At 44.9% G+C, this 11,131-nt stretch overlaps 1 protein-coding gene across 1 annotated transcript; it reads left to right on the forward strand.

The window, feature by feature from the left end:
- The first annotated feature begins 8,305 nt into the window (after positions 1–8,305).
- Positions 8,306–10,903, forward strand: ISCA2 (iron-sulfur cluster assembly 2). Its single transcript, XM_067532010.1, has 4 exons — positions 8,306–8,393; positions 9,303–9,471; positions 9,990–10,105; positions 10,339–10,903. The coding sequence occupies exons 1-4, from the start codon at positions 8,332–8,334 to the stop codon at positions 10,511–10,513; spliced, it is 522 nt and encodes a 173-aa protein (XP_067388111.1). The 5' UTR covers positions 8,306–8,331; the 3' UTR covers positions 10,514–10,903.
- The last annotated feature ends 228 nt before the right edge of the window (positions 10,904–11,131 follow it).

An 11,131-nucleotide genomic window follows, 5' to 3' on the forward strand; every position in this document is an offset into this window, starting at 1 on the left:
TTGGTTATCCCACTTTCTTCCAGCACTGACCTCTGCTCCTGCCCTTTGAATGAGATTGGGCCCTTAGACTGGGAGTACAAGATTGTTCTATAAATAAAACAATTAGAGCTCGAACTAGCTCTATGTACAGTTGTAGAGAAGTTTTTAAACTAAGGGCTGCAGGAACGCCCATGGGTGCAAAGGAGCACAGGTTCAGACAGACAGCCCTTAGGAGAGGATCTATTAATGGGAATTCTCTATATCCTAGTAAGGAGGAGAGGATGGAAGTTGATAAAGTACAGGTGGGAACTGAAGATAAACAGTCAAATGGAAAAGTCCCGTTCAATTACATCACATAAGGGCAGATAGCTAAAAAGTGACAAATTTTATAAGTGTTTGTATACAAATGCTAAAAGATGGGTGAATTTGAGTGCCTGGTATTAAATGAGGATATTGATATAATAGGCATCACAGAAACTTGGTAGAATGAGATAATCAATGGAACATGGTAATACCAGAGTACAAAATATATAGGAATGACAGAGCAGATTGTGCTGGTGCAGGAGTGGCACTATATGTGAAAGAAAGCACAGAGTCGAATATAGTAAAAATCTTAAAAGAATCACACTCTACCATAGAGTCTCTATGGCTAGAAATTCCATGCTTGAATAATAAGAATATAGCAGCAGGGATATACTACTGACAACCTGATCAGGATGGTGATGGTGAAATGCTCCAGATGATTAGAGAGGCTATAAAAATAGAAAACTCAATAATAATGGGGGATTTCAACTATCCCCATATTGACTGTGTACATACCAGCTCAGGACGGGATGCAGAGATAAAGTTTCATGACACCATAAATGACTGCTTCTTGGAGCAGCTAGTCCTGGAACCCACAAGAAGAGAGGCAATTCTTTATTTAGTCTTAAGTGAAGCAAAAGATCTTGTCCAAGAGGTGAATATAGCTGAACCGCTTGGTAATAGCGACAATGATATAATTAAATTTAAGATCCTTTTGAGGGAAAAAGCACCAAAGAAGCACACAACAGTAGCATTTAACTTCAGAAAGGGGAACTACACAAAAATGAGGAAGCTAATTAAACAGAAATTAAACAGCACAGTCACAACAGTGAAATGCTTGTAAGCTGTGTGGAAACTTTGTAAAAATACCATAATTAAATGTATACCCCAAATTAAAAAAACATAGTTGGAGGACCAAAAAAGTGCCACCATGGCTAAACAACAAAGTAGAAGAAGCATGTACAAGGAAAAAGGCATCATTTAAAAATTGGAATTTAAATCCTACTGAGGAAAATAGAAAGGAGCATTTACACTTGACTTGCCAGAGTTTAAGTATTGTTAGGCAGGCCAAAAAAGAATTCGAAGAGCAATTAGCCAAAGACTCAAAAACTACCAACAAAATTTTGTAAAGTACATAGCAGGAAGCTTGCCAAACAATTAGTGAGGCCACTGGACGATTGAGATGCTAAAGGAGCACTCAAGAAAGATAAGGCCATTGCAGAGAAAGTAAATTAATTCTTTGCATTAGTCTTCACTGCAGAGGATGTGAGGGAGAGTCCCACACCCAAGCCATTCCTTTTAGGGGACAAATCTGAGGAACTGTGCAGATTGAGGTGTCAATAGAGGAAGTTTAATTGATAAATTAAACAGTAATAAGTCACCAGGATCAGATGGTATCCACCCAAGAGTTCTGAAGGAACTCTGATATGAAACTGCAGAACTGCTAACTGTGGTATGTAACCTATCATTTAAATCAGCTTCTGTACCAGATGACTGGAGGATAACTCATCTGATGCCAATTTTAAAGAAAGGCTCCATAGGCGATCCCGGCAATTACCAGAGATTACTTCAGTACTTCAGTACCAGGCAAATTGTTTGAATGATAGGCAAGAACAGAATTATCAGACACATAGATGAACATGATTTGTTAGGGGACAGTTAACATGACTTTTGTAAAGGAAAATCATGCCTCACTAATCTTTTAGAATTCTTGGAGGGAGTCAACAAACATATGGACAAGGGTGATCCAGTGGATAGTGTACTTGGACTTTCAGAAAGCCTTTGACAAGGTCCCTTACCGAAGGCTCTTAAGCAAAGTAAACAGTCATGGAATAAGAGGGAAGGTCCTCTCATGGATCAGTAACTGGTTAAAAGACAAGAAACAAAGGGTAGAAATAAATGGTCAATTTTCAGAATGGAGAGAGGTAAATTGTGGTACCCCCAGGGATCTGTACTAGGACTAAGGCTGTTCAACATATTCATAAATGATCTGGAAAAAGGAGTAGACAGGTGCCAAATTTGCACATTATACAAAATTACTCAAGCTAGTTAAGTCCAAAGCAGACTGCGAAGGGTTGCAAAGGGATCTCACAAAGCTTGGTGACTAGGCAACAAAATTGCAGATGAAATTCAATGTTTATAAATGCAAAGTAATGCACATTGGAAAACATAATCCCAACTACACATACAAAATGATGAGTGGTAACAGCTAATTTAGACCCTAAGAAAGATCTTGGAGTCATTGTGGATAGTTCTTTGAAAACATCTGCTCAATCTGCAGTGCAGTCAAAAAAGCTAACAGAATGTTAGGAACTATTAGGAAAGGGATAGATAAGACAGAAAATATCAGAACACAACTATATAAATCCATACCACACCATGGGATTAAATTAAGGAAAGGAAAATGCAGGCTGGATATCAGGAAAAGCTTCCCAACAGCAAGATGGATTAGGCTGTGGAGTGGTTTTCCATGAAAAGTGATGGTAACCCCATCACTCAGGACATTTAAAATGGACTGTCCTGGAAAAAGGGTCCAAAGGAAAAGTGACCCAATAGGCCTTTTTCATCTCACATCCACTTTGAGCCTCTGTAGAAGGCAAGCTGGCAAAGGAGAGGAAAGGAGCGGCTTGGCTGGAGTGCAGGAGAAATGAGGTTAGGTGGAAGTGTGAGCAAGGCTGCACCCTAGATGAGAGGAAGTCTAAGATCAACAAGAAAAGTGTTGGTTTGAGAGGGAGAGAGCCCTGGGGGAGGAGCTGTGACCTACTCAGCAGGTCCTGTGGGAACAGAACCTTGGTGAGAACCAGAACAGTTATACATGGGCTTCCTCTAGTAGGCCCTCTGCCCAATGCCTCTCTTGGAAACCCACCTATTCCTAAATTCCTTATTGGTAAATTCAGTTTCTAAGAGAATGGAGGGGAATCAGGAGCAGCTGATGGGGGCATTCACATGCAACAGAAGAGGAGCAACCCAAGGGCAGAGCCTAGCTAGAGCAATAGAAGGAGTTCGTGCAAAATCAAGTGGAAATGTTCTTCCTTTAAGCAACTCCAGCAAGTACTGGGGTGAGTGAGCAGTGCCAGCAGGCTGACCTGTAGCCTCATTCATTAGTCAGACTTTGTAAAAGGGATTTCAGCAAGTATTATTTCTACAAGGCAGTTGCACTCTTTGCCTTGAAGCAGAAGTGACTCGTGTTGTGGCTGCTGCATAATCCTCCTGTAACACCAAACCATGGGCTCCCAATTTACTCCATGGATATTGGAAACATGAAGATGGCTAAAAAAAGTGCCAACAATAGATACATTTTCACCTGCTTTCTAATAAAGTTTAAAATGGTGTTTGATTCAGTCCTGCACCCCAAGCTAGATTTAAAGCCACTCTACACTAATTCTGTGCTGTAGGAAATATTTAGCTCTTCTTAGGTCACGCCAGTAGCAGATCAAAGAAACCAATGCTCACATGCCTTGAGACAGGGATAATGCAGCCTCAGTCCTTCCCTTTTCAGACCTCTGTCCCTGTGATCTCCCCACTCAGCTTCAAGGATACTGCCAAATCACTCAGAGGTAAAGCTCCTGCATATACAGATGATCTGAGCGTCTGTCCCCCAGACAAGAACCTCCAGATGAGGAGACACCAAGAGAATTAGTACCACTGTGGAAGACTCCCTCCAGCAGCCATGATTTTTCAACAGTTCCATCACTTCAGGAAACACGGTTTTTCTTTTAGAATGATAGGGGAATTTTCCTGGGAGGTTCATAAGTAGTTCACTTTGTAGAGTCTCAAGTAAACAAAGATCTCTTCGTGCCTACTATAACCCTCTCTAAAGTAAATGCTAAGCGGGTGGTTTGTCCTCTGAAACCAGATGTCCATAGATTTTTTTTCCCCTTTAAACCCACCCAAGTACCTCTTCTGGTTCAGCTTCTTGCGGAGTTCTTTGACATGTGTATCTTGAGTTCTTTCCTCAGGGCCCTCAGAATGAATTTCCTTCTATCCACCTCCAGTCTTAGTGTTCCAGAAGCAAAGCCTGCTTATGCTGGAGTTTTGAACAGAGTTACTCTTGACTAAACAGCTATATAGGTCTCTGTAATAGCAGCAATATCCCAAACTATTCTGTAGCAGCCTTAATAAAACAAGATAGATATTCACCTTCAGCAATGTACTCCATGAGAGTTAAATGGGACTCCTCCTTGAGGAACTGCCCACAAAATACATCTTTGCTCCAATAGATGCTCATTCATAAACATGATAATAATAAAAAAGAATAAAGAGAATAAAGGAGAAAATGTGCTTATTTCATAGATGTTGAGAAAAAGATTTGTTTAATCTGATACCGGGACTGGACCTTAAAAATGCTACAAAATAGAATTGTTATAAAGGCATCAAATGCAGAATACAATTTTAAAAAATAATTCACACCTTCTGAAAGTTACTGCAACACAGGGGCCCTACAAGTCAACTCGGAAAAAGTGCTTCAGAAATACATTTCAGAAAGCCTCAAAATAACCCAAACAGATCAATGTTGTACTGCAGACATGGAAATTGAACACACCCTAGTTTATGCATACACAGGTCTCATTATAAATACAGCTGGGAACAAAAGACGGTTTATAAAAGCACTGAATGAAAGAACTCGGTGGAATGAGGAAGTCACTAGGTACCACCAATAAGACTACCACTAGAGTTATTCAGTAGTGTAAACCAACCAATTGTTGGATATGAGAGCAGAGTCCAGGGTTCTAGTTTAACAACCAGTTACATCCAGTGAAACAAAATCCGTATAACAACCTTATATTTGCAGTTGAGCAGACTAACACAGACATACCCAGGAACTCCAGCAGCAACAATCCAGCAAAGAGCAGAACTGAGTCATTTCCCCCATCCTAATCAGTATCCAGAAAAGAACAGTCAAGTTCTGGTGCCATGTGAACTAGGACAGCAAATGCTTCTTCTATCACAAAGCACTAGACGATCAAAACTCAAATTCAAATGAAAGCATGAGCCACTCATGATATAGATATTCACTCCTTAGGCCTTATTACCACTAGTTTCGAAATCATTAGAGCAAACCCCTCCCAAAGCTGAAGTGTGCTCAAAGTGCTTTATTAGCAAATTAAAACAACCAGACTACAATAAATCCCCACACAGCTCATACTTCAGATGAGCAGATTACTTCAGAGCAGCAAACTGAGCAGAGCTAAAGCAGATATTCACCAAATAAGGAACCAGCAATTAGACTAGGGAAGGAAACACAAAGCACAGGCCAAACCCAGAAAATAGAACTAAGTAAGCAATCATGGTGATAAAGAAGAGCAGAGGACAGAGACACTCTCTGCTCCAGTGTCTGAAATACAAGGGAGTGCACAAAAGAGATATCATTAGCAGGGATCATAAAAGATTTAAAAAAAAATTAAATTAAAAGAAAAGCCATGAGGGGAAAATCCTGTGCATGAACCTAGATGAGAGAGAGACAGCAGTACACTGCTTAACTACTAGGCTAAGCATGGCCACTAATAACAAGCAAGGGGACCCCTACACAGCATGAACCCATACCTTGTCATACTTACTTCTAACAGTTATCTGAGGGGTCTACTTCTCATATACTAGGACAATACCTTCTTCTTCTGTTATATGGTTAAGCAGACTCACCTATTGAGTCTAACCACCACTTACTATATTCCTCGTACAGTCATGCCACTCCATCTCTTATGCTGCTCTATAGCCTTAAAAAAACGTAGTAGAGCTTTTTTAATGTTATCCTACTTTCCCGATGCCCTCACAAAACCCTCATAGAATATTCTGTCACCTGAAAAACATACATTTTTCATAAAAAGACTTTCTTTCCTGAGGAACACTCAAGTTACACCCATATTAACTAATCAACTGTTTCTTTAATCTTATATATGTTACATAACCTATATTTATGTCTATTCAATAAATATAAATTATTATTATTCAAACCACAGCCACCAGCCTAAATATGAGTACTTCACTGATCCTTTCATAACTTTGGAGTAGCATATTATCCTCTATTTTGGGATATACTTCATATAATCGTCTTTTCTCCTTGGTCCACAATTCTTGGTATAACTTTTAAAATCCTTTTAAACTAAATTGTCAAATTCCTGCTTACTCAAAGGAATCTTTATATCAGTTTCTCCATTTTAAAGCATTTTTTGCTTTCTTCTCTGCCATTTCATTGCCAGGCATGCCAGCATATGCTAGAATCCCTGCTAGTACCATGTTCACACCCAAATGACATCTGTCTAGCTTGTCTTGCTAATAAAGTATTAATGAAATCAGTTGTAAATGAGCCCAGATGGCTCACCCTTGATTCTCTCTAGGCCTACATCATACCTTACTTTCAGGTTGCAAGGGAATCTACAATCTGGGCAACATGTATAAACAGAAGTCATGTTGTCACATTTTTGCCACTACTATTATTAAAAACACCTAAAATCACAAACACTAAAAGAGATTGGATTCCCCTCCCCCCTATTTTTTACTCCCTCCTCTGTATCAGCAATCAGTTAGGCCCCAATCCTGCAATTAGTTTGCTAAATACCTATTTAGTGTGACATGTTGTCATGCAGCAGGGTAATCCAGTACACAGAGGTCATTCCAAAACACACTGTAGGCAATAAAGAATTGAGGGTGACACAGTGATTAAAGGGAAGACAGAATACCCACCCCCTTCTTTGGCTGCAGTCTACAGGAGCAATCTATCCGCTCCCCCAGCATCACGCCTTAAAAGATGCTGATTAAATAATAGCAACAGACATAAAAAGAAACACTTTTATTTAATTAAGATTTACATTATCCTTAGTTTGGGGATTCATAAATATGCTGCTGACAACTGGATTAGCATCCTGATTTCCTCCGTGAGCTTGTCTCTGATACTTTAATAATTCCATAGTAATTATTATAGTTAATCCAAGGACAAGAAAAGGTAAACTACACAGGCAAGCATATATCATCAGGTTTGAGACGACATAAATAAACCAAGAGCAGATGCCCGTTTCTCCTAGTGGCCCTCTCTCATCCTGGGAGTCAGGTTCACCACCTGGCTAATTGGACCAACTCTTGCAGAACACAACACATGACAGGCAACTAACTGTAGGCTTCCATCCTGCAATTGGTTATCCATGTGCTCAACTTCATGCATATGATCAGCACCATTTAAATCAATGGGAGTGTGTGTGTGTGTGTATGACTGCGGGTTTGGCTGTGTCCGATTGTAAGCTCCATTTTTCCCTGTGGAAACTTTTCCCTCTGGAACTTTTCACCATTTTTCCTTGTGACCTTCACTTTGGACTGTAACCCCTATGTTGGATTAAAACATCCAATTTGGGTGGTGCGGTGTTGTAGACACTATCCCGCTGGTGCCGGAGATGCAAGGCCTAGGAGAGGGCTGACGAAAGCGGTTCAAGGGCCATCAGTGCTGGCTGCCTCCCTTACTGGGACAGTGAGTTTCCCACCAGCACAGCCATTGCCTACCAATGACACTGCAGGCCAGGAACTCCCCAGATGGAGCATGTGGGCAAGCAGGGGACAGATGGTTTAACCAGTGGGTGCATCTCTGGGCCAGGGCCCAGGCGGGCAGGGCTGGCAGAGGGCAGAGCAGGCACAGGAGAGGGAAGGCAAGAAGGGCCGAAGAAGGGAGCTGACCCGCGCTGGGACTCGCAGGGGGTGAGATCAGAGTCAAGGGCCCCCGGTTGGAGAAAGCGGGGTGGTGCCTAGAGTGACCAAATAGCAAGTGTGAAAACTTGTTCCGATTAGGAACAGGCGCCTACGTAAGAAAAAGCCCCACAAAGCAGGAGTGTCCCTATAAACTCAGGACATCTGGTCACCCTAGCGGCGACCTTCCCTCGGAGCCCTGCCAGTGTCAGGTGGCCCCGCCTGCGCGGCTGCTGCTTGGGGGTCAGACTCAGCGGTCAGGGCAGGCCCACGTCATCACCCGGCCCGCAGAACGGGGCGGGGCGGGTTCTGCCCCAATAGCGGCGAGGCAGGTGGGCGGGGCACATCCACGGGCCGCTCGGCTCCGGGGCCTGCTGCAAGATGGCGGCGGTAGGGGGTTGGCTGAGTTGTCTGAGGAGGCTGCGGCCCGCCGGTAGGAGCAGGTAGAGCTGCGGCCTTCCCGCCGGGGTGCCGGGCCCACCCCCCGCCCATCTCAGCTCGGGCGGAGCCAGGACACGAGCCCAGGGGCCCCGGCGCGTGTGGGGGGCGCCGCGCTGACAGCAGCGTTGCACGCTCGGGGCACCGAGGGGCCGCGCTGCCCGGGTGCGGAGCGCCTGCAGCTCCCTCCCCGGGCAGCCGAGCCCCGGTGGTGCGGCGCCTGGCCTGAGCCGGCCGTTCCCGGAGCGGAGCAGGCGGCAGGGACGTGGGGCAGGCGGCCGAGTGGCGCTGGCGCTCCGTCCGAGGAACACGAGCCACGCCGAGTCTCGGGCTGAGGCGGGGCGCGCTTAGCTCCGCTGCGCAGCGCGGCCCGGGCGGTGTGAACCTGCCTGAGGAAGCCGGCTTAGAACGATGGCCTGGGGCTCCGGGGGACTCCTTCGTGCCAGCGCCGGGCCGGGGGCTTGGCAGCAGGTGGCAAAATATTATCGCCTGGAGCGAAGGAGGGTGGCCCCAGGTATCTAGATAAGGTAACAAACAGGTGATGGGTATGGGTGCTCCTGGTTCAGGGCACAAGCCATCTCCCAGGGACGCCCCCTGAGGGCAGTTCAGCCCAGCGCATTGGGTTCTTTGCTCCTGCCTCTGAAAACATCTGGTGTGGAATACCGGGGACCAGACAAACCTGTGAACCAGCCTGTTTCTCTAATCTCTCGGTGCTGGCACTAGCTATGTGTACATTGAAGCACTGTAGATTAGGCATTTCTCCTTCTCCTTGACACTCCCTATCTATCTCAGGTTTTTTTCTACCCTCTTTTCCACACCTCCCTTCCCAAAATCCCCTTTCTGGGGCTGTGCTCTAGTAGCCTCTGTGTTCTTCACCTGCATTGCTGACTGTTTCCATCCCCATCTTTTCACAGCTTTTCCCCTACTTTGCTGCACCTAGTGAGAACACCACCCTGTTCTTCTCAGAATGGAGCCCGTGTACCACGCATCAGGGTGCAGTGGGCATCATCCTCTTCTAAATCAGGGGAGACAGTGCGTGACTTTCAGGAGGGACAGATCTACCTCACCAACAGCTGTGTGAAGGTACAACTCTCTTGAAGGCAATCCTGGTGTATCATTATGTCTGTGTATTATTGAGAAGTTTGTTGCAGTGCCTGCCATGCCCTAAGCATGAAGTTCCCTGCTATTGCAGTGCCTGTAACATCATGGTACTTATAGCTCCTTAACCTAAAGGTTTCCAAAGCATTTTATAATCATCCCCATAGTTCACTAATACCCCCCCCCCCCCCCCACCTTCAGACACAGAGTCCCCTTTGAGGCAATAGACTAAATGATAGCTGAGTCTTGCTAAATCAGTTATTTCTTCCTCATCCCTTAAATGAGCTGCATGAGGGATTCCCCACCTGTGGTTGTGGTGGACGGGTGTGCTGCAGGCCTGGCTGCTTATGACAAGGCCATACAGGTGCCCCTTCCCTACTGCTCTGATTCTGGCCCTTATCATTCTGTTGAGGCATCTTGCAGGCTTGATATAGGATTTGAGGCTGACTGCTTGCATGTGAATGTTGCACATCTTGTAATGCTCCTCCCTTTCTGCTTTGCAGAGGCTGCTGGAGATTATAGAAGGGTCTGAGTTTCTCAGGCTGCAGGTGGAGGGAGGTGGCTGCTCTGGATTCCAGTACAAGTTTTCCTTGGACACAGTTATCAATCCTGATGACAGGCAAGGATGGAGGATAAAGGGTGTGAGTGTGAGAGATGGGGGACGCTGTTGTGGACCAAGGTGATAAGAAGGGTGTATGTGTGATGATGCTGTATGTTGAAGGGAGGAAGTGGGTGATCACAGCCCAGTGAGGGGAGGGAAATGATCACAGCGTGTTCTTTATACTGCTGGAAGTGTGCCTTTCCCTTTTATGTCTGCAGGGTTATAACAAGCCACATGTGTTTCTTTCCTAGAGTGTTTGAACAAGATGGTGCCCGTGTGGTTGTGGATATGGACAGCCTGTCCTTTGTGAAAGGTGCAATGGTGGATTTCAGCCAAGAGCTGATTCGCAACTCGTTCCAGGTCGTGAGCAATCCACAGGCCGAGCAGGGCTGCTCGTGTGGAACGTCCTTCTCCGTCAAATTCTGAGTGGACTCCTCCGTGGGTGTTGCTTGGGTGGACACTGGGCCAGAGACTGTACTCAGCATCATCTCCAAGGGTTTCTCATTTTGCTATTTTCTCAGCTTTCCCAGGCCACTGCCTCATTCTGTTATGCAATTACTGCAAATATCCCCATCTGCCTGCTGAACTGGGTCTGCAGCCAAGACCTATAGGAGTTTCCCTCCAAGGATTTGAAATAGGCTTGAAACCCCACATAGGACATCTTCTGTCCTCTATGACTCTCCAGGAACTGTGAGCATAATGAGCTACCCTGATCTCCCTAACCTATCCCACACGTGGAACTGCCTGTTTAATTGAGAAATGCCTGTACATGTGTATTTGACATTATTTAAAAAAAAAAAATCTGTTTCCATTGTTTATATTTTTATACTTTTCTAAGTGTGGTTAGAATGCAGGTCTCTATAGGGAGATGGCTATTTTCCCCCTTTGACTGGCTCTGGGACTCCTGGGGTGTCTGCCCTTTCCAACTAGCTGTGGGTCTTCCCAGAAAATTTGTTCTATTGATCTCCTTATTCTTGAAGATCTTCAACAGCAAGCACTCCCCCACTGCTCTCGTGGCCTACCTGCCTACAGGGAGCAGCCAGC

The sequence above is a fragment of the Emydura macquarii genome, unplaced genomic scaffold, assembly GCF_026122565.2.
Source record: "Emydura macquarii macquarii isolate MOO-44397 ecotype Brisbane River unplaced genomic scaffold, CSIRO-AGI_Emac_v2 contig_374, whole genome shotgun sequence".
Classification (NCBI taxonomy): Eukaryota; Metazoa; Chordata; order Testudines; family Chelidae; genus Emydura; species Emydura macquarii.

Coding starts and splice junctions, on each gene's coding strand:
- ISCA2 (XM_067532010.1), top strand. CDS start 8,332: ATGGCGGCGGTAGGGGGTTGGCTGAGTTGTCTGAGGAGGCTGCGGCCC. Junction 9,472..9,989: donor TCACCAACAGCTGTGTGAAG/GTACAACTCTCT, acceptor TCTGCTTTGCAG/AGGCTGCTGGAGATTATAGA. Junction 10,106..10,338: donor GTTATCAATCCTGATGACAG/GCAAGGATGGAG, acceptor TTTCTTTCCTAG/AGTGTTTGAACAAGATGGTG.